Here is a 25,260-nt window from a genome sequence, read left to right as displayed (position 1 = left end):
TGCCTAGAACAATGCAAAACACTGTATTCTTATCAGAGATTATAGTTGCTATTGGAATGTGCTACAGTTTTGGAGAGTCTGGGTAAGGGTAGCTTCCAAATAGCTGTGGCTTCTTTAGTTTGTATTTTTCTACTAACACTGAACACAAGAATATCACAAAAAATGTCACAGCATTCTTCACAGAAAACCTTTCCATTTGGAAAAAAAAATGTGTATTTGGCCTTGGGTAGTGCTGGTAATATTCTGTATGCAATGCAGAGCCATCGGGTGGGGTCTCTGAGAATTTGGGCATTGTGGGCAAGAAGCAAAACTTTTCAGTAGCGTCCCTGCAACAGGAGGGCTGTAAGAACTACTTCTCTTGATGTTTTCTTGCTCCAAAGGGTAAACTGAGTCTCACCTAGACCAGTATCAAACCACAACAGTGCTGCATCAGTCTAGCTGTACAGGCCAGCAACACCCTTCCTTCATTTTGTGTCTAGCTCCTCTCCCTCTTCTGTGGGAATTAATCACACAAAAGTTTTTATTTGAGTTTGAAACCTGAGCTTTATGTTTGTTCTCATTTAGTGGATTATTTTCTTAATAGGCTTCAAGCAATGAAGTAAATTTTCCCCTCAGTCCAAGCTGTCCAGTACATACTTCATCACTGCCATTCTGCACAGGGCCTCCTAGCTTGAAATGCCATAGAAGAATGTGAAAATGACCTCAGGGCTCATCATAGCTCACTGCCAAGATGAGGCAGAGGCCTATTAACAGTTTGACGCAAAATCCTTCTTGTTTCAGCACGGTGCAAACTTTTGCTAGCAGATTGCAGGGCAATTTTGTTCACTGATTACTCAGACCTTATGATATCTGTGTGACTGAGCTTGGTCTTTTCAACTTATTACAGAGCATTCCCCACCCCCCCTTCCCCATTTTTAATCAGCTTTTAAACACATAATACCTTGTGACTGTAAGGCAGTATTTAGAAGGGAAAATGTAGGTGATCTTGAAGATTTTAAAATCTCTTAATTTGGGATTAGAGACAGTGGTTTTGTCATCAGCCTCTGTCTGCATCAGTGAAGGATTAACCTGCAATTTAGGAATAGCCTGGTAACTGTTCTCTGTCACTTTCTTTTAGGGAAGAGTCAAGGGAGAGAAAGTAACTGATGCCAGCTATATTCCTACAACTACTAATTTCAAAAGTTAAAAAAATATGGGTTAGGCCCGAGAATAATTTTAAATGTCTTAAAAAGTAAGATCTTCTAGTCTAATCCTTTTTTCTGTCTGCTGGCTTTTAGTCTTGTACTTGCTTTGGATTTTCCCAGCTTTTCTCTTTAGCCTGGAGGGCTAGAAAGAGATTCTTGCCTAATCATTTGTCTCTATGAAACAGAGAGTAAAATGCACTTCTTAAAATAGTAATTTTTTTTAAAATTTATTGCTTGAGCCCTACATAGGAGAATGCCGAGGTCATAGTCTAACTCTCACAGAGTAAATTCATTTTGTGTAATAATGGCCATCATCTATGTAAGTCCTGACATTTTGCTTATTAAGAAAAGTACTGAGCAATTGTGCTGATATTAGTCAGTGGAAGTCTTCTGTATCAGTTTAGCCTGAATAGTTTTTTTATTACTTTACTCTGTTTTTCTTCTCACATAATTCTTAGTCTGGAAATTCTGTCTACTTAGGAGTCTTTAAGAGAGAGGCGTCTGTTATTTGGGTTGAAATCCTGGCTCTGGTGACGTCAATGGAAAAAAACCACCCATTGACTTCAGCTGGGTCAGGATTTCTCCCTTGTGGTTTATGAATCTATTGATTTTAACTAAGGCAGTAGAGCTATACATAAATGAGAAACAAACTGCAGAAAAAGAGCAGATGATCAAACTCTTCCCCAAAACAAAATCCTGGAGTGTCTCCGGTCTCTCCAACATCTGCCTCATGATCTCATTGACACATCTGCATTTCTCTTTAGAGAGGAGACAAAAGTACTGCACGGCACAACTATTCCATAGTTTTGTGATAAATTTTATAAGATGCCTATGGACAGCTATAATCACCCATCAGTTGGGGGCATGAGCTTTTGAGCTTGCTTCCAGCATCAGTCTTGTTGGACATCAGATAGTCCTGCAGGCTGATGAAGAGTCATTTAGCAAAGATACTTTTGAGTAGCTTCTAAGTTGTGAACTTGATGTTTTGATAACACTTGGCTTTGATAACACTTTCTAGTATCATAGTAAGTCACATAGACTTAATTGTTCTTGCTCACTGAAACCCTTTGCTTTCTGTTACTGGTGTTGTGAAATAATGATGCTTCTGCCAAAAAGACAAGGTGCTGAGACCTGCTGGAAGGCAGGTTACTTTAACATTGAAGAAGAAAAAAACCAAACCATATGGCTGTCTTGTAGAATGGTAGTGAAAGTTTGTGTGGTGCTTGTTTGTTTTCCAAAGGTAAATCTTTTGGAGGGACTGCAGAGAACAACATCTCAGACTTAGTATGTGAGAAATTATTTTCTCCTGTATCATTCCTTGGGGGGAAGGAACTGTGTCTCCATTTTAATGTTGCAGTCATTTAAAAAATGGTATGTTCAGGGGGTAACATCTTGTTATCAGTGGACTATCTCCTTGCTGTCATTGTGGCCATGCTGACAAGTGAGCTCCTTGATGTGAATTAGGCATAACTAAAAGCTGCCACTCCTATAATGTCCTAATAAATTAAATTAATCAGGGAATCCAATAAGGGTTTGCTTGGGAGCAATCCTTGCCTTTACTGGGTAACTCTATATTTGAAAGTCATGAGCCACCCTGTGCGGTCCTCCTGTAATTCTTTTTTTCTATAAATGCAGTAGGTTGCCGTTACATTAATTATCAGGTTAGGATTTACTAAGCTCTATAAGGTTCTATTGCTCCACCTTGTGGTCTGAAAAAAGTTTTCTGTTACTCTGAGTGGTGTGTCCAGCCTTTCCCCCTTTTTTTTTTTTAATTAAACTGGACTTTGGCTGGAATCAGTATCATACTTTTCCTCGAGATACAGATCTTAAGGGCAAGTAATGTGTTGTCACCTTTGGCATGCTTCAGGGTAGACATTGCAAGTTGTTCGATTACAGAAGAGAAAAAGGATGAAAAATAAAAAATCAGTGAAGAGTGCTGTTCAGTACACCTAGTTCAGAAGCTGCTGAATAAATTATAAATAGCTAGCAAAAAATAAGATACACAATACTCAGCTGCTTTTTTCAGTACATACACTAGGCCCATGGTAACAGCTTGTTTGCGTGATCAGGGAGGCAGTCACATAGGGTGCATTCTTCCACGCTGCTGATGGGCCAGAAAATCAGTGGCTTCCTCCAGTTCTGCAGTCTTCAGTACAGCTGAATGCTATGCAATTACCCGGCCACAATCCTTCCTGTACATCAATGCCACAAAAGCTGTTTCTCAAACTAACAAGTGCTGTAGCGAGACATGGCTTTTTACTCACTCTGTCCCTAACTGTGCTGCTTGGAAATCATCCAATATTTTTCTCCAGCCCTGAAATAAAGACTGTAAAAGAGTAATATTCTTCTGCTGTTGAAATCACAACTCTTGTGTATTTCAGTGGGGTGGGATCAAACAGGTACTGCTCTTCTGATGCTGGGTTTGTTCTAAGGAAGCAGTTTTTAACAAAGCAGTCCAAGAAAGGCTTTTTGTAGTCTTAACACCACTGGTCTGGGAGTGTTGGATTCTATTTTGGACATTTACATTAGTGTATATTCTTAAACAATAGTAAAAGCCAAACAATAGCAACCAGTTAATACCTATATTAAGAGCAATCACTTGTGCTTTTGGAAGTGAGTGGTTGTGCTCATAAAGCCTTAAAGAGTAGGAGCACTGGAAAAATTACCATCTTCTATAAAAAGGCTTATTGTATAATAAGGGCAGCTTGTCTTACTGCATACCAGCAATCAAAACGCTAGTCATAAAAAACGTTTATGGACTGGCAAAAGACAACTGCCTGCCCAATCCTGTCCAAGTTTTGTTGAGTAATACATTACCATAGATTTCTGTGCACTGGAAAGTTGGTAGTGTGTTTTGGATGAATATGAGTGTAAAGAAATATGTGGCTTATGTACCCAGACCTCCCTGCTGACAGTTGCTGTTTCTGAATGATAGACCCTAGTTCTCAGAGTGGTGTACTGTGCTGTCACCTTTGTCATGCTTCAGGAGAGAGATTGCAAAACTTGTTTAAATAGAGAATAGGGGAAAGGAGAAGGAAGAGTGAAATAAAACAAAGGATAGCTTTGATAAGTAGTTTAGATGTTCTTTCCTATGCTCTTCATGAAGAATAATACGTCAGAAAGCAAGGAACTTAACTGTTTCCCTTCCATTCCTTCCACCTCCTTCACCCTTCTTTATGGATTAGTTTGAAAACCTGTATGGCTAAAATTAAGTATATGGAATCTACACAGAAGTTAAGATGGTGAACCATACTACAGTTAACTTTCCAGAATTTCCATGAGAACAGGGATTATTCAGCATTACTGGGGGTCTAGGCACTTTTAGTGCTGATTTCCTGAAGGATTCAGACATCCATCTTTAGGAAGTCAAGTTGTGAGTGTCAGTAAAGCCTTCCATTTGAAACTATTCTGACATGGCACCGGTGTGTGAGACCTACACAATCAGGATGAAATCTTGCCATGAAAGGCTGAAAACTTGGAGGCAGGGAGAAGGAAAGGGGAAAATTAAGGAGTTATAGTTGGAGGAAGGAATTGCATGTTGTCAAGACATGGGTAATAGGCTACCAACATGAATCCTTTGTCTCCAAATGCCCTGAGGAAGTGAAATTGAAGATTTATAATCAGTGTGATATTCCTGGAATCTTTAAATACTCTTCATTGAAACTGGATTGGGGCAGTGGAGTTGTCCTGAATACAGTTTATTTCAACCTTAATAATAATGATGATGATGATAATAATTTCTCGTTGTCATGTTTCAAGTCAAGAAGAGTCAGTTGCAAGATTCCCCCAAATCCCTTATCATGATTTTGTATATTCTATATGAAGGATTCATACAGAGAGAATGGAAAGTACTAACATCAAGGTAGTACTGAAAGATCTAGAACTGTATTACAAAGACACTCCATTTAAATTAGTCTCCTGCCACCTGAATTACAATATTTTGATATATCTCAAACTATAGAATTCATTTGGTTATGTTTTATTATTTTGTAACAGTGTTGAGAGCAGTTAGGTACCACAATCTAATAATTACAAAGTATGTAAATCCTATGGAGTTTGCAGTGCAAACTGGTATTAGAGAGCTGTATTACAGTTCTTAGCTATTTAATCAATTGGTTAACCTGGGACAAAGGCTTTAGAACTGAGAGTAGCTGATGTGCCTACCATTAGACATAGCAAAAATTAAGGCATAAGCTACTGAATGTTGCTTCTCAGAACTGCTCGAAATTCTTTAAACGATTTGTTTCCATTTCAATTCACAGCAAGAGGCTCAGTAATTTGTGAACTGATTTTAATCATCAGTTCCCTCACAGCATATCTAAACACTCACTAGAGCTGTATGTTCCCTCTGATCTTATGTGTAAGTAGTTGTATTAGCATTCTGTTTCATATCAGTGTGTGTGGAGGAAAGTACCTGTCTCAAAATAACATCTTTAGACTGCTGGAGCTCTATTCACATATTCACTGAACTAACAGACAGGGTTTTTTTGATATTTTGCCAAAACATGAAAGGGATATTGTGCCCCCAAACCGTGCAGACCATGTCTCAGTCTCCTTAGAGGTATTTTGGGTTCTTCAGTGAAGAAGGGCTGTTGGCTGCTACGCTAATATGGCCTTTCTATTTTCTATTGCTCCCAATGAATTGAATAAAGAGGTTAAAAAGTGTTAGTGAGAAAACACACTAGAAACAGATGAAGCTTAAGTGCCTGCTATTTCAGCTTGAATGAGTATCCAAAACCTGAGATCTGTAGGCAAACTGTAAGAAACTCCTGTATCTGTTTTAGTAGGTGTTAATAAGAATGTAGAGGGCTTCCTAATGCAACTTTCAGAATTTACGTGTTCAGGAGGGATATCTTTCCTATTGCAGTGGGTTTCTAGGGATATTTCAGTACTTCAGTTTCCTGACAGAATTGTGAAAGGCATGCAGGAATGAAGGGGTGGGGGTGAAGACCCTAAGCAGAGATTTTAAATTTCCAAACAACTGAACAAAGTTTACTACTTGATGTCTTTTCTGCCTCTTACTTTAGAATCACGTGCTTCTGAGTGGTAATCAAAATGTATTCATTCAGTGTGCTTAGAAAAGCGTATCTTTGCTTTTGTCGGAACAGCTCATTTGGTCCACACCAGCTTTTTTATTGTGTTGATAATGTGGAAAAGCAAAGGTGGAAAACCAGTTTTGGTGACTGACTGGAGCACCCCTTAGATCAGTTCTTGATGCTTGCCCTGCCTAAATCACAGGATGGTCCTTTTTAAGTGTAACATCAAGCTAAGTACTATAAAACTTATCTGGAGCCTTTCTATGCTTGCATACCTCTAGAACTTTTGTAAAAATGTCAATCTAAGCATTGCTAGAATTGTTCGGGGACAAAAAACTTCTCCATTCAGCCAGGTATTTAGTACCACTTATGCAGTATTTCATGGTATCTTACCCCAGAGTTAGAAACTAGAATTTTAGAATTGATGAAAGATTTGGGTGAGAAAGGTTCAGTTATTCCTTATCAACTATTTGTAATACTTCATATGTAATACATATATGACATAGTGGCTTCTAACCCTGCAGACATTGCAGTTCTGAAGATTTATTTTGCAAAACCAACAAGACATGTAGAGGAGAACAGGGAATTTCAGAGAAGTGACTGGCAACTGGCATGTGAGCTACAGTGCCGGTAAGCCTAGGTGAATCAATGCTCTGTATGCACCAGGTGATTAGTGGCTGATCAAGGAAGGGAAAGAGAAGTGATGAAGAAAGTCGCATGGGAAAGGGAAGACAGCACCTGTTGCTGGCCACTGAATCCAGCTCTGGGGAAGGAGGTATTGTCACACTGAACATTGTCCCCAATGCCACATGATACCCAGGAGTGCAAAGATCTTGGCCACAGTGTGGAGGTCAGCATAACAGTTTAATGTATCTGAGGTCACTGGTTTAATGTGCTAATGGGAATTGAAACCCCTTTATTAGGAAACCAAAATCACTAGATTTGCATCTAAGCTTTGATTGATTGATGAGTCAAACTCTTGGCGTAGGCTTTGCAGTTAGATTACTTCAAAGTTGATTTATTACTATCATCATCAATGCTATTTTGGAATGTAAACCATGATATTACAAGGTAAAGGTCATCCTCCTTTGAAGTGTAAAGTGCCAGATTATAGTCTTTCTCAAAATAGTGATTAAATTTGGTGGCAGACACTTGGCAAAACTCAGGGGGCAGGCAAGGTGCTGCTGGTCAGCATCACAGCTTGCTTTTGGTGAAGCAGTGCACTAGCCGGGCTCACAGCTCTGTGGGAGGCGATACTCTCACAGGTGTCGTTCTCAATATGTGATAGCTCTTGGCTCCTGGCTTTGTGCGAGCCTTGTCTGTAGGTATTTGGTATTATTTGTGTGCTGTCTTTGGTACCTATGCTGCAGATTGCTTAGACCTGCATTACAGCTTATGGAAGTATGAATAGGAAAGGGAGCCCTGGGATAAACTGTAAGATATTTCTGTTCTAAAGCAAACTGACTGTTGGTGAACTGTTCTTTGAAGCACACAATTTCTTCTAGAAATACTGTGGTCTAAAAGCACTTAAAGAAAATAATGCTTCAGAGGAGATTAAAAGTGTATATTCTGATAGCTAGAGAACTGTTAACATATTTATCTGCAGCTATTCGTAAATTCATGAAAAGCTTAATCTGATTCTTATGATACAGTAAGTCTCCAGTGACTAATCCAACAATTACACGCTTCCTAATGAGTAGTCTGTACATGACTGACCTTGCAAATACTTTGGCTCACAAAAAAAAGTACTTTATGTTGGTAAATTTTTTCTCAAAAAATTTCAATGGGAAATATTAATTTTGCCTGTGACTATGCAGGAAAAAAAACCCCAAAATTAACATTAAATGAACTATAAAACTAACCTAACTAAAAGTACCTTGTACATGAACTACAATACCTTTGTCAACTAAGACTAAGCATCATCCTCCCCCACTGTGAGCACATCAGTTAATCATACTAGGCATTACTCAACTTCATTTGGTATCAGTACAATCTTAGATGTAATCCAAATATCAGGGTAAATCTTTCCCTAAGTTGATGAGAGTCTGATTTTAATATTCTTCTTATTCTTTAATTCAGCATAGCTTCTTACAGAACTGGGGAGCACTTAAAAGGTTGGATGTGTTATAAAGACTCGTTTTGAGTACATTGATGTTGACCACTTACAGAGTGAGTCATACAGCTAGGGAGTTTCTTTTTAAAAAAAGAAAAATGGGCTCTTGCCAGAAATGAGTTATAATGAGAATATAGCACTTGTGAGAACAGCCAGTAGAAATGACTGTAGCTGATGATTTCTCCAGTGACATACCCTGCTCCTTGAAACTCTCACAGATGGACTGCACAAAAATTTTTTTTGATTTGCTGTGAACAGTGCTTATCCATTGTGCTGTGAGCAGCAGTCAAACACATGTAAGTTGTGGTGTTTATTGATCAGCCAGACTAACAAGGTAATGTTGGAGAATTCCACTTTCTGGAGTGTTGCTTTATCAGCTTAACGAGAGCTTGCAGAATTTTATCATTTGTACAGAGCCTCCCTGTCATCTTACAAAGTAGTTTAGAGCAAGGAGTGGGCATATCCTGCTTCCAAGAAGTCAGCGAGGGCAAGATATCATCCACTCTGTTCATACTAAACTGTTCTGAAAGTTTTCTGTGGCCTGTTTCATACTGTAATACAGCCAGTGAATCTGTCTCTGCCCTTGTAAGGCAGGCAAGTCCTATGGAAGTAGGTAACTGATACAAAAAAATAAACACACTAGCTTTTTAGATCTTACTAAAGATTGGGGATTATTTTTTTTTATAGCAAAAGAATGTTTCCAAAAGTCACAGTTGTTCAAAGAAGGGTTACATTCTGCCATCTATCTTTGTGCAGAAGTCCCATTGGGGTCTCTCAGCGGGCTACTCCCAAAACACAGATGTTTCTGGCTATTCATTCAGCATTTTAGTGCTGCTGGATGCTTCTTACCCTAGCTGTTTGTTACTGGGAGCTTGTTAAAATACAAATGGGTTTTCTTGTTAACACCACCAGTGTTGTCTCCAGTTACCTAACGTAAAGAAGTCTATATAACTACCACTGGGTGGTGTATGCCTCATGTAAGTAAAACTTAAGTAAACTGATTATCAGAGTTTTGTATGTGTGGAACTTCAGGATCTAACCCAAAAGCCCATGTCTTTTTTTTTTTTTTTTTTTAAAGCAGGAGATTTCCCTGGAGTTTATCAAAGAAACTCAAGGATTTGGCTAGTAAGAAACTAGGGGTGTATGTGCATCCATTTCCTTGTAAAATTCAACTTTGAATGAGGGAATACAGTGTGTATTTATACTTTCCTTCTGAGTTCCTGTAAGTTCTCATGCTTTATTGAGAGCCACCTATTTTTACAAGCATGGAGAGGCCCTTAGCATGTCTGCTGGCATTTTAAATTAATCATAGCCAGTCTTAGGGACATAACAGTCCACACGTCACCCCACATCACTTTTTTCAGATGTAGAGGGGAATGCCATTTTCTATGACTTCCATGTCCTTGATGCTGTTGTTCAACAGCTAAGAACATTAGTAGAACCTTTATGGGTGCAGATTTTGGAAGCATAACAGAATTTCTTTTTGCCAGATAGCATGACCTATACTGAAAACAAGTGTTAAAATACTTTAGTGACTTAGGGCTTCTGGAATTGCAATGTGTTTCGTTTTCACTGCCTATTTTCTATCAATCTGTTGAAGTTCTGATACAAGTTCATAACCCACGTTTGATTATCTTTAAAGTCAGCTCTAGCTGAATGGCTGAGGCTGAGTAATTGCTGAGGCTTTCAGAATAAAGAGAAACTGAGGGAGAAAAAGGAAACCTTTTTCCTTCCACTGATTTACTTAATACATGCCATTCCATTCAACTTTAATCTGTTTTGTTGTTTTTTTTTTTTTTCCTTTATCTAGTAGCTCCTTATAAATATAAAAACTCAAACTGGAATCCTATTATGAGCATCCTGTAAAACTTCTTTTAATGAGCAAGTCTGAACGTGCTATACAAGCATAGAAATGCCAACTGATTTTGTCTCTTTAGCTTGCTCGGTAGTCCAGCTAAGCTACTAAGATAATGAAATCACATTTTCTCCATGTCTGTTAGTACCTTGATTTTTATTACATTTTCTTTATGGAGATACATAAGCCAGCAGTTATATGAAACCCTTTGGATTATTTTTTTGAGGCAGTAAAACTTGTGCTGGTGCTAGAAACGTTCTCTCCTGCAGTAGGAGTGTGCTGGGGGGTGGGGGGTGGGGGAAGTTTCTGAATATCTTTGATTCAGGACTGGAAAGATATCAACAAAATCTAACTATCCCATTGCTCATGTTCTTTGGTCTTGTATGAAAATTTACCCATGAAGCAAACCAGCTCCCCAAACCAGTTTGATAAAAAGAAGGGACTGAGATGCCTTGAAACTCAGTAAACTACTTTTAGAGCCTGAATCTCTTACAGGAGTTTCTGTTAAATGAAATTGATACACTTGTCCAACATGGGAAGCAATGGATAAAAATTTTTTAAGATACCATAGAGACAATTGTTGTAAAGAGAAGGAATAGACCTGTTAACCAGTCCCTGGCTATATTTCCATTCCTTGCTTCTCAGTGCAGGGTCTGTCTTGGATATTCTGTTGTGACCGAATACTGTTAGCTGATATGCTGATGGGCATACTCTATCAAACCACACATAAAAGGAAAAACAATCTCAGTGTCTAGATATGATTAAACTTAATTAAGCCAACCACAATCAAACTCTTCATCCAGCTTATCTAGCTGATGTCCTCTGTGACAAGAGCTCCTTAGGAAAAGCCCATTATTGATGGTTTTTGACCTTCAGGATTATTCCACCTTTCATTATATGGTAAAATAAGTCTTAAGTGCCAGTACAGGATGTTGTGGTATTATGTATGTGTTCAAGACTGACATCCTAGGGGTTGACTGATGCTTAATACTGCGAAGAGCAGAGTAAAGAAGTGCTTAATATCAGTAAGCAGTTCTCAGTCATCCTGTAGACTTTGGTAACATAGGGCCTCTCTACCTTTGCTTGTAAAGGTCTGATTTTACTTTGATGGTATGGAAGAATTGGTGCAAACTTTTCACTGAAAGGTGCCTCTTGCAGCTGTGAAGTAGTTCACTTGCTCTCCACTGCGATTTGAAAGTATTTGAATTAAAAGATGCTAATGAAGACCCAGGTTTCTCTAGCTTAACTGACATAAGATAACACATGGAGACTAAACAACATGCAGGAGGGTTGCAGACTGTTATCTCCCGTGCTTAAGCTAGCAGCAAATTATAAAGGAAGCAGGTTAAGAAATTGTGACCCAAAATACAATGGAAAAGAGTTCAAGCACTTGGGTGTCACTTTGTGCAATGTGAGACAGGGGGATATATCTCTTTTTCTAAAAACTGCCCAATGACATAGAAACTGCCAGTGGTGCATATGTACTGAGTGGTATGAATGCTGCTGCTGCTACACCTGCACCTGCCACTGTGGAAGCCTGCTGTGCCTATAACGTATTGTGTTGTTGTAGTGTGAATTGCTAGAATTACTTTTGGACATAGTGAAATAAGGATGGAGATTAATTTTCAGTACTAACTACTTTCTTCAGCCTGTTTGGGTGGTGGGCAAACAGATTTTCTGACTCCCGAAGTTGTGGAGGTACCAAACTAGACCAAATGTTTCAGTAGCAGCCCTTTCTAGTATCCTATCAAGTTCCAATTGGCTGTAATTCCATGTTAATGGCTAGGGATTTTCCCACCCTGCAGTTCTTCTTTTCACAGGAAGCAAGTTATTTCATACTACAAGTGTGAACCACTAGCCTTTATCACCAGGCAACCACACTATCGAGGCATACATAACTATCTTACAGAACATGCTTGCCTATCTAGTTGCTCTATCCGTGCCGTTCGCCACTCACTCAGCAGCTCTCCATCTGCTAGGCAGGCTCTGCGCCTCCTCTGTGTGATGTGAAAGCACCCCAGGCACCTGCCCGGCTTGCAGATGGTGTTACTCCATCACAGCGTGGAGTCATCACTGACAACACAGCGTATTTCAGGGAGATGAAAGGAGATGATGGAGTTAAGGTCTACTGAAGACGTGCCAGACAATCTGAGCTAACTGTAGTTATTGTGTGTAATTTTTGTTGTTGTTGCTGTCATTGCCAAACTGTGCGGGAGGTGAGGTTTTGTTTGTAACGAGTCTCCTGCCTACTTCGGAGGGGGGGAGAACGCCCAGACTGCAGAACGGAGGGCACAAATCCTGATCTCACGTTAAAACTGCCCCAAGACACCTTCCAGCGGTCCGCCGCTAACTTTTCTAGGTGCCGTTTTTCTGCTCAAGTGTTTTTTGCTCGGGTTGTTTGTTGGGGTTTTCCGCTCTCGATGCTATTTTTCGCGAACGAAAAAAGCGCTAAGCAGGCTGAAGAGGCAGCAGAAAGCAAACACGCCTGTGCTCAAAACTAAGTTGAACTCCGCGGGGTGTGCGGGCGGTGCTTCCCGTGCGGGACCGGGGCGGCGCGGCGGGGAGCGGCGGCCGTGCGCCCCCGGGGCCCGCAGCCGCGCCGGTGCCCCGCGGCCGGGACGCGCGGTGCCGGCGGGCGCCGCGGGGCAGCGCTGGGGCAGGGCGGCGGGGCCGCCGCTCCGCTCGCCATCCGGCACCGCTCCCGGGCACGGCGCGGCCGACCTCCCTCTTGGCTTTCCCCCGAAACTCCGGGGGGAAGGGGATGCCGCCCTTGCGGCGCGGCGCGGGTCTGGGGAAAAGGACCTCGCAAGCGGTGCTCTTACCCCCTCCATTTTTGTAGCAGAGGTATGGAAATCGCCAGACGTTGGCCAGGTCCACGGCGAAGCCGATGACGGAGAGGAGGAAGTCGATCTTCTTGCCCCAGGTCTCCCTGTCCTGGGCGCCGTAGCGCGGCGCGGGGGCGGCGGGCAGGAGGCTGCTGCTGGTGTACTGCACCCCGTTGTGCTCCTTCACCAGGATCAGCTCCACGTCCTTCCTCGGGGGAGGCGGCCCGGCGCGGTCCGGCAAGGGGGCCACCACCGACACTTTGCGGTCGGGCTGGATCTGTTTGTTCATCCTTGCCTTAAACATCCAGAGAGAGCGAGCTGAGGAGGGGGAGCGGGCGAGGCGGGGTGTGGGAGCGCAGATAACGGAAGTGCACTTCCCGCTGGAGGCGACTCCGCGCTCCAGCCCGCCGGTGTCAGCGCGGCAGGAGCGAGGCACGGCCGTAATAAGAGCCATGCAAATGAGGCGGGAGAGGGGGGACCGCGGCGGGGGTGCCCCCGGGGAGCCAGGCTTCCTCCGCGGGGGAGCGGCCGGCAGCCGGGCTCGGCGCCTCCCGCAGCACCTGGGGCTGGCACACCGCCCCGGCCCCGGCCCGCAGCACCGGGGCTGGCACACCGCCCCGGCCCGCAGCACCGGGCCACATCGCCCCTGCCCGCAGCACCGGGGCTGGCACACCGCCCCGTCCCGCAGCACCTGGGGCTGGCACACCGCCCTTGCCCGGTCCCGCCACCCCTGCCCCGGACACCGCCCCGCAGCCGGCCGGGCCAGCGGTCGCGGAGCCGGCCGGAGCCCCGCGCTGCACCTCGGCGGCCGGCGGCGTCACCTTAGAGTCGGTGACTTAGGGCTCGTCCTGCCGCAGGCTGCGGGGCGCCCGGCGCTGCTCCTTCCCGCATAGCCGGGCGGCGAGCTGAAAGCGCCGTTAGCAGGCAACAGGTAGAGCCGATCGGGATTGCCCCCTTCCTTCCCGGCTGAGCTGCAGCACGGAGGCGGCTTTCCCCTCTTTGCTAGCGTGGCTTTAGTTGAACAGTAGAATTTGGCTTTTGACATCAGAACCTGGTGGGGTGCAGGTTGAATGGCAGAACTGGACACTGCTAATACTCCTACGCCAGGGTTAGTGGATGCCTGGCTTTTTCTTTCCAGGCAAGCGTGGGGCTGGTAGGATTCGGTTGTCAGGTTGAGGTATTTGCAGGACATTAACTGTTTGCTGCTATTCCAAATGGGACCTGAGTCTTTTACGTGTAAAACGAGCAAAGAATTTAGCTGGCAGAACAACAGTGATTGGTGCCAAAAGTTGGCTAAATACAGCAGCAGAAAGGGATTTTCAGGGTCTCTTCCTGTTACAGCTGTGAGCAGTAACTCTACATTCAGTGTCTGTTAAGGGAATAAAATTTGAGCACAAAAGGCAGAAACTGGCTCCCCTTTCCCGATGTTAAATAGTTTCCCTTCTGCCTGGCATCAATGAGAATAGGTCAGATCACAGAGGATTCTCAGTAGTGTTGCAGCCTACGGTTCTTACTCTCTGCTAGGACTTACAGTATTATAATTGGTAATATACAAAGAGGTGCTAGTCGGAGTTCGCAAGGAATGCCAGGTTCCTCTGCAAACTTGGAATGTGAAAAAGAATCCCAACTCAAAGTTAAAGCTCGCACATTGGCATCTTCCCCTCCTCTCTCTAGGCCACAGACTACAAAGATGCTACTAAGACAGCTATTGACAATTTGCAGATTTTCTGCCTTCACAAAAAGCTCTTGGTTCAAGCTCCAAGATCCAAGCTGTGACTTGGATCCTAAAGGCCTCATCTGGGTGAAGTATTTGAGCAGTGGCTGTACGGTTTCAGAGCAACTGTATGCTTAGAACATGCAGTTTATATGTTCTCTTCTGCTTACTCTGTGATTTCATGCCCCCATCTTCTCCAAATACATCGTATAAGACTATTTTCTCTATTCTTTTTGACACTTTGTGCCATATGTGCTGTGCTGTCATCACATAGTACCCTGTAAACGCTTGCTGTTTGCCCATGCAGTACAGCCCACATTTTTACGCTCATGCACAGCTACACTGCTGCCTACTCCTCAAACCATCCATCAGTCACTGCCACCACATGCATCAAATACATACCCATGTTATATGCAGTGCCCCCAGATATGCCCCCACTCCGCTGCATTTCAGTGAGCCTGTACACCCGTTTCCCACAGCAGATAAAGGACAAGCTCTGTTCTGGGTGTAAGGAGAGCCTCTGTCCCCGGCTGCAGAGCCCTGAAGCCATCTTGCCGACAGACTCACCAGGTAGCACTGGGGATGTTTCTGTCCCATTCCCTGGTACCTATGGGGTGGGGGAAGATGACTGAAGGGGGGTTCCTCCTCCTTGGTTCCACCACTCTGGGGCTGCAGTCTCTCTGGGAGCTTAAGCTGTAGCCTAGCCAGTAAGGAGCTTTTAAAACCTGGTTCCCCTCTCTCCACGTGACTATTGCTGCCTTAATAATCTGCACAGACTTCCTACGCTAGACAACAGCACTCCCATATTGCTTCTGGAAAAATAAGGCCTTGCTAAGGAACACCCTTTTCCCCACAAGGTCTCAATTAGCTGAGCTTGATCATGATGTCTATGGTGGGAGGAATCCAGAAAGCCCCCGCTTAATTTCCTGAGAGAATTAAGTCACTGTGCATATATATATGCCTTTACTTCTTGCATGGAAAGTGTGCACAATCTGGTTAATGTAATATCTGCTGCACCCTCAAGGTAAGAAAGTCCTCAATTGGATTTTATAAAAAAGTTGCTTAATCTTGAATCTGTCTGGGTCTTGTTATGCCTAATGGAGCCTGACAGCGGGTAGGGTTGAAGTCAGAGAAGGGAATATTGTATTTAGAAACCTCAATGGAGCCAGGCAAAATGGCAGGGTGTTAGTGATATTCCACGGTTGACCGGGAAATAGGCTATAGTTTACTTCGGAAAACAGTCAGGTGTTGCCTGGTTAGTCATCCATTATTCAAATTCTTATCATTCTCTTTGGAACATATAGGAGAATATACTGTATGCTATAACAGTAAGCTGGGATTGTCACTCTCATGCATTAGTGTCTATGAAGAAAAAAACCCAAACAATGAACAACAGTATAGAGTGTACTTCCAGATTGCCGTTTGCTGCTGGTGTGAAGGCTCACGGTGCGCGTTGGCAGCAGGGTTTGAATTCTCTGCCTTTGGCAGCACAGTCTTCTGCCACTGGTACTACAGAACTACAGGAGCTGGCTGCTGTCATTCCTGTGAACCAGCTTTTGAGAAAGGCTGTATCAAACAGTGTTCAAATATGTTGGAACTCACACTTTACAGCTGGTGCTTCTGAAAGAGTCTTGCTTCATGTTCTATCTGATACACTTGATGAAAGAGCTTGGCAGTTGAGCCAAAGAAAACAGTGATTGAGAGGGGATATAATTGCTTTATACACAAATTGAGGTAAATGTCACTGAGAAAAAACCCCACCACCACTGCCATTTAAACCAAAGGACAAAAGAATCATGATAAATTTAGTTGGAAAATGAGAAGAAGAGTTCTAACTATCAAAGCAGTGAATACAGTGGCAACTAAAGACCTGGGTTTAGGATACTGTTTTATGAGCAGGGTTGTATGGTGAAGTTGCTTCTGAGAGCTGGGATTTGGACTTGAAGACCCAGGACATCACTTGTTTATGATAAACTGAGATGAAATGAAAAGACTAGAAAGGGGCAAGGGATATGTACACCAACTCTATAATTTCATGGCCTGATACATCCACAGAAACTTTGAGCTCGTTCTGGCCTTGAGGCTCACTGGCACTGAAAGACTCAACATTTTTCAAATGAAGTGCATAAACCGAATAAAGTTAGGATTGGTTATTGTGTGACAGAAGAAACTCGGGGAATAGCCAGTTGCTGCAGGAACAGGGAACAAAGTAGACAACAGCCTTCTGACTGAATCAATGTTAAAACAATTTCACAGGGATAGGAACATGACAGTGGTAGGGATGCACATCTTTCTAGGTTAGCAGTCAAAGGTTACCATGCTGTAGACTGTATCCGACACCTTTTGATGACAGTAAATATATCAGCTCCAACTTCTTGGACTGTTAGGAGTGGGTCTGGCAGGTTTGCTTCATAGTATCCCTAAAATAATTTTGCCATTCTAAATGTAGCACTCAGTATTTAAAAGCTTTGTGCTGTATTATTAGTAAGCTGTTGTCGTAGTATCTCTTCCCCAGAGCCAAAGAAACGCATCTCTTTCACTGAGAGGGCCCAGTTGGGTTGGTCCAACACTGCATTTTGACAGTCAGTGTCTATCATGCTATAAACTGTCTTCAAACTGAAAATAAATATTACAAAAGCACTCCACAATGTTTTGGTATTCCATTTATGTAAGAATGCCAAGTTCTAGGGGAAGACAAGGTATCTGCCCGTGTCTTACAACACTAACATTTGTATCTTCCTTATCAAGCTTCTTGAGGTTCTCACAAATATACGCCTCCCAAGCTGATTTTACTTGGGATCTGCTACCCTTGGCATCAGGTGACCTTCTTCAAGGGAGCCATCCATGTCACTCAAGCAAGCTATCCCATGGCATCTTTATCATTTTATCACATATAGAATATGGGTTTGCAGAGACGATGGTGTTGAAGTCTAGGAGGTTTATTCCTCACAGTTTCACCACTGCCCCCTCTCGATAGGCACACCCTCTTCACCTCACTTTGGCCTCTTTCCCATTTACTAGCACTTACTATTCTTTAAAGATTTTAAGTCTACTTTGGAACATTTCACACCAGAAGTACTTAAGTTCCAGCTTTAGCAATACTCTTTCTCTCTTTTGCGATGATTTTAAATTGCTAGCTCTTGCTGCTGCTTTAGCATCATTTATTCTATTTCAGATGTAGTTGCATGAGAGAAATTTGCGAAGCTGCGTATAAGTGGGGTGAAACTGGGAGCGCTCCCAATTTCAGCCTGACTCTGCATGAAGTGCACTCCCTCCTCCTCCCTGCATCTTGGCCAGTGCAGGAGAGAATCCAGGTGCAGGGTCCAGAAGGGAGCAAGTGCCCGCGATGACCTAGTCTCTTCTTTGGAGAGTAAGAGAATCGGAACACTTGGATCCACTTTAGTCCATCTTCTGAGTTCACCATGTCATATGTCCATGTAGTCTTTTGCCTTTCTAATTGTAATAAACTTTTCCTAAGTAAAAATGGCCTAGACTTCAGATGAAGTCTTACCAACATTTAGTGAAACAGTAATCATTCCCAGGATGATTAGCCAAGACTTTAATGAGAAGGGGATCTCACTTGCCTTTGTTTCACACATGTATTAAGTGTTTGTCCACAGACAGGTTCTGAACACTCAAGTCATTCTGCTCTATGATTTCTGTCATTCTTAAAGGCCAGGTTTGACATTTTATTCTGTTCACTTCCATCCCATTTCTGTTACTCTATGATTCCGGTTTTTTCCTGTGTGAGTCCCATTCTTCACTGATTTAATACTGCCTGCCAACTTCATCATCTCCAGATTTCATTAGCAAACACAAACTTGGGTGTGTGTTATTAATGCAAATATTTAATAAGCTCATTCCCAGTAACAGATCTTTCAGGATGGGTGATCTCTCTCCAAGCCTGTAATTATCCTTATAGCACAACATAGTATTATATTGTCTTTAGTCAGTTCTTCTCCTGTCTTAACAATTCTGTTTATCTCCATCTCTTCTGCTCAGACTAACAATTACAAGTGTCATTGTAGCAGCTGCTTTTGTGAAGTCATGATAGATTAATATCTACCACGTTTTCCTTGCTTTTATAAAAGGCAGTTATCAGAATAAGGTACCAGATTAATCTGGTTTCCTTTGGGAAGCTCCTTTTGCATGTAGCAGTCTTCTGTGCTTATATGCCTATGGGTAGAATTAGTAAAAAGTGTTTTAACTTGGGAACTCCATGTGGTCATAGGATTATATGCATCTCCCTAAATCAAGGCTTTTGTAAGATACTTCATAAATTCTGTCATCTGCAGGCCCTGAACAAGACACCTCACTCAATGTCAAAGGCTAGACTGAGAGATGACCTAAAATATATCATGATATGAAAACTCTTTTAATTTCAGATGATCCTAAGAGTAGATTTTTTTACTGCACTGCTGATGGCATGCTGCTGGATAGTATTTTCCTCCTGTTGAAAAGGCTAAACAAAAAACCAGAAGCGATCTATCCTTGCTCGCTGTAAGGACCTACCTATCCTTTCTCTTAGTACCAGTCCTTGCTGATACCTCTGCCTGTACAGCAAGTAAAGCACACCCAATTGTGCAGGCTGCAGAAAAAACTGAGAATGAGCACTGGTATCTTGCTTGATTAAAAAGAGGCACCTTAACATGGGCTTCTGGCTTTAAGTTTGTTGTGTACTACACTGATTATTGTGTAGCCTAATTAATTTTAAGAGGCATCATGCAATTGTATCTGAAGACACAACAGGACTGATTCTTTTTCCAAACACAAACGGCTGATTTCACCGATTACACTAATGCCCAAACAAATGGTGAGAATATTTAAATTATTCACTGTTGGTGCTTTCTACGAGGCCTAATATTAACATTTGGGACCAGATTCTTTCCTTTGGTATTGCAACTCCCTTTGTGGCCAGTGAGAATGGTATGCACAAATCTGGAGAGGAGATGTGGAAATGAAAGCTTCACTTATCTAAATTCTGTTTGTCATTTTTGTCTTTTCTAAGAGTCCTCAAACAAGTGAATTGTGCTCATTAAAGTTGCCTTTTCAATAAAAGAGGGCGTTCAGGCAGCAGCTCACACTACTGTTGCCAAAGGCTTACACTGCAGTTATATCCAAATCAGAGTTCTGCTGTGCTAGATGCTGAACATGCACAAGCACATAAAAAAGTCAGATTCACCTTATCTACCTAGCAGCAATTAGCTTTCCATTGCTGGTAGCTGGAGAGAAAGGACCATTGTGTCTGTCAGTGGTCCTAAGGCAAACAATTTCCTTAAGCTTTGATACTGTGGTTCCATCTCTTTGAGATAGGAGGAGGGAGCATGCCGCCCCCCTCCCGCCCAACCGAAACAGTAGCTAATTGAAAATAGTCTCCTCCAAAACACTGAACAAGACCAGTTCTTTATTTCTTTTAAAAACAAAGTGAATCTGTAAAAACATAAACATTCAAAAGGATCCAAGTCTCATCAGGGGTATTAGTTGAACAGCCAAAAATAATTTCTTCTCAAAGTTTAAGAACTTTTGTGGATGTTTTGCCTTATGTAAGTTTACACGTTCCTCTTACGGGTGTTTTGACGTGGTCACCTCATGTATAGGTTTTTGTTGGGAGAGGGGTCCGCCGGAGTCAAGAAATTACTCAATACGAGTTATGCATCTTGCTCATCTTTATTGGCTTCTAACACTTCTTATATAGCCTCAATACACAAGCATGCTCCCAAAGCAAACATATAATTGGTTATTAGCCCCTAAGCGCGCACTGCTCTCACACCACTAATTATCATGATTAGAACAAGCATTCCATCCATGCAGCTATTCGCGTTAGCTATGGTTTAGCCTTGTGGTTTGCTACTCCCTTTATTCCCATTCCACTCCCTATCTCCCTTGGCCTTGCACCTGTCTTCCCTAACAGCTGCAGCTTGTTACAGCCACGGCCTGGTACTACAACAAAGTTACTTGGTCTCAAGATTCAAGAATAGATCAAGGCCATTTTCTTGTTAACTTCAGCACAACAACTTCAGCACTATTCTAATTCCATGCCTATTCTAATTCCAGGCCTGGATTGTGCAGATCTTTAGGGATTCTATGGCCGTGCTTCGGCAGCCATTCTTCTACAGGTTTGAATGTGTTTTACTTATTTTTACTGTCCAACACCTTTGCAGTTCTATAGCAACAGGTCTATCAAGTTGTGAATTGATTTAGTACTTGGAAACCTCCAGTTGCCCTCAGTTGTAGCATTTATCTGAGTGCAGCACCAAGTAGCAAATTAGCTTCCCAGCTAACATTGACTAGTTTGGACAGATATAAGTAAATTGTTTTTGTTGAGCTGATTGCTTTAAAATTAAGCCTCCGAGCACTGAAAGAATCAGTAATGCCAAAGGAGACTCGGAGCCTGTCTTCAAAGTTATGACAAGTCAGCCACTTGGCAGTTTTCACAGTGACCTATATTTTAATATGGGCTATTGGATTATTTCTAAAGAGGCTTCTTAGCCATAAAAGAATTATGCTCATTGGCTGGGCTGTGGCAAAAATACAATTGAATTAAGGATTGAAATAATTTAGGATCCAGCTGGACAAGTTGTCCCTGCGGCTGAGCAGTAACAGATGTATTAAGCATTGGAAATTGCACAGAAAAAAAGGTATAATTGATCTAAGGTAACCTCACTACTTTATATTGAATAAATCAATGCTGATAAGCTGAAAGGTTAGAAGCAAGAAGCTGAATTGAAGGAAGGTGGACCTGGGAAAAAGCAAGTCTAGGTAAAACATGTTAACTTTTAGATCCTAAAAGTGGTAGGGACTGTGTACACTTGAGCTTTGTAAGTACAGTGGCTACGAGTTTCCAACTCAGCAGGAACGCGGGGGAGTGTTGGGGGAGAGCAGAGGAGGGGATATCAAACTGCATTCCCTGCAGAAGGGGCACATTTCCTAAGTGAGAAAAAAAAAAAATATAACTAGCCATCTCCATGTTAATTTGTGCCTCTAAATCATTTGTCACTGAAAACCATAGGTGACCCACAGTCCCTGCTCACACACGCGCATACCTGTATGTGTCACTGCATTTCAGCTCCAGGGTTGGAGGGAAGGCTGCACTCTGGCAGCCACGTTACACAGGGCAGGTGTTCTAGAAGTGCAGCGTTGAGTGTGTTAAAAGAAGCAGGTAAACCCAAACTGTTGGCCAGTAGTGCAAGATGCGGTAAATTCCTTCTGGAGACACCCAGAGCCTGAACACTAGCGAATGAAGTGGAACTGGAGCGGGAGGCTATAGAATGAAGAAACAAAATTTTTTTTCCTAGCTATATCTGTTCTTTGAAAAGGCAGAGACACACTTTACACAGTTTGAGAGCAACTTCAAAGAAACTTGTGTATGTATTTAACGTAGATGAAAATACTGGAGCGTCGTAGAATACTAAAGACAGGATTTCCCTGTTGTTACTCACTCAACTTCTAATTCCTTTTTCTGCATTTCCAGACTAAGCACAAACGCTTTCATAGGCATGCAGCTCCTTTGGCCATGCATGAAAAGGTACCGAAAAGGATTCTTGTGGAATTGCTTTGAGTGTACCCGTATGGAAGTGAACTTCACTTGCACGACTGACGGCTTTGGGCGCACACGTGCTACAGCCAACATGTGCTGGGGCTGGTGAAACCGGGGGTGGGGGGGTGTTTGCGCAGAGGCAGTGCCGCGTCCATGCCCTGCCGCTTGTCCCGCCAAGCGGGTAACGCAGGTGCCAGGCTGGGGGTGCGTGTGTCCCGATGGGGGTCACTGAGTGTCTGGAGAGAGAATCGCGACGGTGCTTCGGCTCCCGAGCGGCTCTGCCTGCGCCCGTGGCAGGGAGCCTTGCGCGGCGGGCGGGGCCGGGCGGGGCGGGGCCGGGCGGGGCCGGGCGGGGCGGGCGGCCGCGCTGCCTCAGGGCGCCGCCTGCTGGTGGCGCTGCGCAGCGGCACGGCCCCGCGCTGCCGCCGGACGCGGCCCGTCGGAAACGTTTAAAGGGAGCTGGGCCTTGGCTGACGGGCCTGTGCGCTCAGTCCTGTCGAATACTGCAGATCCTGCAGGGCCTAGAGCTCGGTTGTTTGCTAAGAAATGAAAGACGCCTACTTTGAAAGTAAGGGAGGCACAAACTTCCTCAATGGTGCAGCAAATAGGCTGTTTTAAAGGTTATATTTGAGAGCCATGAATAGCGATGTTTATTAAAGGCCAGTCCCGGCTGCAAGTCAAGCAATCAAAGTTTAGGAAACATCAAGATAATATTTTCGTTAACATTTTGCAGTGGCACAAGTGAATGGCAGAGCTGCTGTTAGAACTCAGACCGTGGCTGTGCCCTGATATTGCTGTGACAGCCAGCCCTCTCGCACACTGTGTCTCCTCTCTCTCTGCCACTTCCAGGCATTGAAACTTTTGTGACCTAATTCCATGTAGGTTTCCTAAAGCTAATACCAAATTTTGCCTGATCAATCCTTGTCCTGGTCAGACAAGAATCTTTGATGTAAAAGGAAGGGGAATGAAAATGCTGATTTTGAAGCTAGAGGTAGATTTGAAGAATCGGTTGTTTCTTTGTTCAATTCAAATAAAGAAGCTGAGATGTAACCAGCAGGTAATCGTGCAGTCATCCCTCCTTGCTGTGAACATGTAGTTTTCAGACTGTTCTTAATCAAAGCACATTGCTTGCATCTCAGTAAAACATAAGCATAGAAATGGCTAAACATAAACTTACGTAATTAAAAAATATGATGATATTTTGCCCAGTCAAAAGCTTCAGTTTTTGTTTACATACTGAAAGAGTCCTGATACAAGAGGATGAATTGTCATGAGAGAATCTTTGTGGGACAGTATACTCTGAAGGAAAGATGGGGTGTTGAGGTGTATCCTCAACATGAAAAAAAAAAAATCTCTTTTGTTTTCTGAAGATTTACAGCTTGCGTTTTCTTGGTGTCCAAGTTACAATGAGAGAGTGTATAATTCCTCATGGTCAAGGTCAAAACCTATCATTCACTGAGGGAGCTGGATATACTCAGCTCTATACTGTCATTTGCAATTCCTGTGCTGTTTCTGAGATAATATCATGGCTTGTTTGATAGCAGAGTCTAGAACCCTGTTGTAATAGCAAGTGCACTTCATCCTGTGATTGTGTACAGTTAGAGACGGGGACAGAAGGTTAAGGTGGTAACAGGTTAGAGGGAAACAAGAAATACGCAAACAGTGCCTCAGATTATGCTGTAGAAGGGGTCATCTGCTAGTCTACGGACAGAATCCAGATCCTCTGTTAATTCTTACCTTTTATATAGACTGAGGATACATGCGGACTATACAGTCTCTGTTCTACCTGAAATCCGTCTTCCGGATAACTGCTATATAATATCAGGATAATTGCTCTTCTGATACACATCAGAGTACAAGCTTTTTAACATTCCCAGGAGGGATCGTGGTGGCAAGTATGACAGCACTGGGATTCCACATTGGTGACTGGAGTCTCATTGCACTTCATTCACATATAAGGACAACTTACCCTGCTAAGAAGAGCGGACAGGTATGCTCCTTTGCTTTCTTAGTAAACACCTGCACTTACAGTCTCCCCATTCTCTATCCCACTGGTGGCCTCTTACATGCCTTCACAGATCATCGTTATTAACTGATTAGTCCATGTAATCTCAGCAGAAGAGTATTCTCCCCACTTTCACTGTCTGCAATTTGGATTTTTCAAATTGAGGCATAGAGAGTATGTCTGTGCACTGGAAAGGCGAAGTAAGTTGTTACACAGCTTATCTCCAAGCATGGCAGAACATTGTGCTCTGTGCCCGCCTACCTTTCATCTGTGCTTTTGCCTCTGGTGGACTGTGGCCACTGTTATTTTAGGATCTGGGTACAGAATAGGAACCCAAATTACACCTATCACTCCTGTTTTAAGTGACACCATTTGGCCAGTGCAGTGGGAATGGGATGGGACCTGAGCCCGCCTTCGCTCTGTAAGCAGAGGAACTGGGATGATACAAATATAGTTGCTCATCTGGCCATAGAGAAGAACCCAGAAAAAATGAATACAGGATGGAACAGCAGGGCGTGCTCTGAAAGGATCTCCTGCAGAAGGCAATCTCTCTTAAAAGAGAATCTGAGCGAGTGCCAGCCCCAGGGAGCGCCTGGCAGCCAGACTGAGCTGGAACGGACCTGGGGAGGGCTGGTGGGCGGTGTGGCCTGGTGCAGATGGGCTGCTATACTGCAGCATCTCAGGGATCCTCTGTCTTTGTGGGTGGGCCAGGGCTGCCAGCTTGCCCAAACTTCACAATATTTAGGATATTTTCATAAAGTCCCACCTTCTGAATTCATGTGTTTCTCTTAAAAACTTAGCTTCCTTTCAAGAATAAAAAGTTACATTTCTAGCTCATAAGCCTGAAAATGTAAACTATAAGGGCTCAAAAATGAAGGATAATAAAAATAAATGCCTTACTATTTTTTTGGAAGAAAAGCAAAGATGAATTTAAGAGGCTTTTTCAGTGTGGTTTTGAATGTCTTCAGGAGAGGGAAACCACTTAAGCCTC

The 25,260-nt window shown here is 43.0% G+C and overlaps 1 protein-coding gene and 1 long non-coding RNA gene across 2 annotated transcripts in view; one reads left to right on the top strand and one right to left on the bottom strand.

The window, feature by feature from the left end:
• SLC6A2 (solute carrier family 6 member 2) overlaps nucleotides 1-13,352 on the bottom strand; it is a 78,577-nt gene extending 65,225 nt beyond the window's left edge. The window contains exon 1 of the mRNA XM_040615796.1: nucleotides 13,011-13,352. Coding sequence (XP_040471730.1) covers nucleotides 13,011-13,317 — 307 coding nt within the window. The 5' untranslated portion in view covers nucleotides 13,318-13,352. The remainder of the gene's footprint in view (nucleotides 1-13,010) is intronic.
• LOC121098122 overlaps nucleotides 1-25,260 on the top strand; it is a 426,198-nt gene that overhangs the window by 102,651 nt on the left and 298,287 nt on the right. The gene's annotated exons all lie outside the window — the stretch shown is intronic.

Source organism: Falco naumanni, chromosome 15, assembly GCF_017639655.2.
Source record: "Falco naumanni isolate bFalNau1 chromosome 15, bFalNau1.pat, whole genome shotgun sequence".
NCBI lineage: Eukaryota > Metazoa > Chordata > Aves > Falconiformes > Falconidae > Falco > Falco naumanni.
The sequence above is the reverse complement of the archived record's forward strand: the minus strand, read 5'-3'. Positions and strand labels throughout refer to the sequence as shown.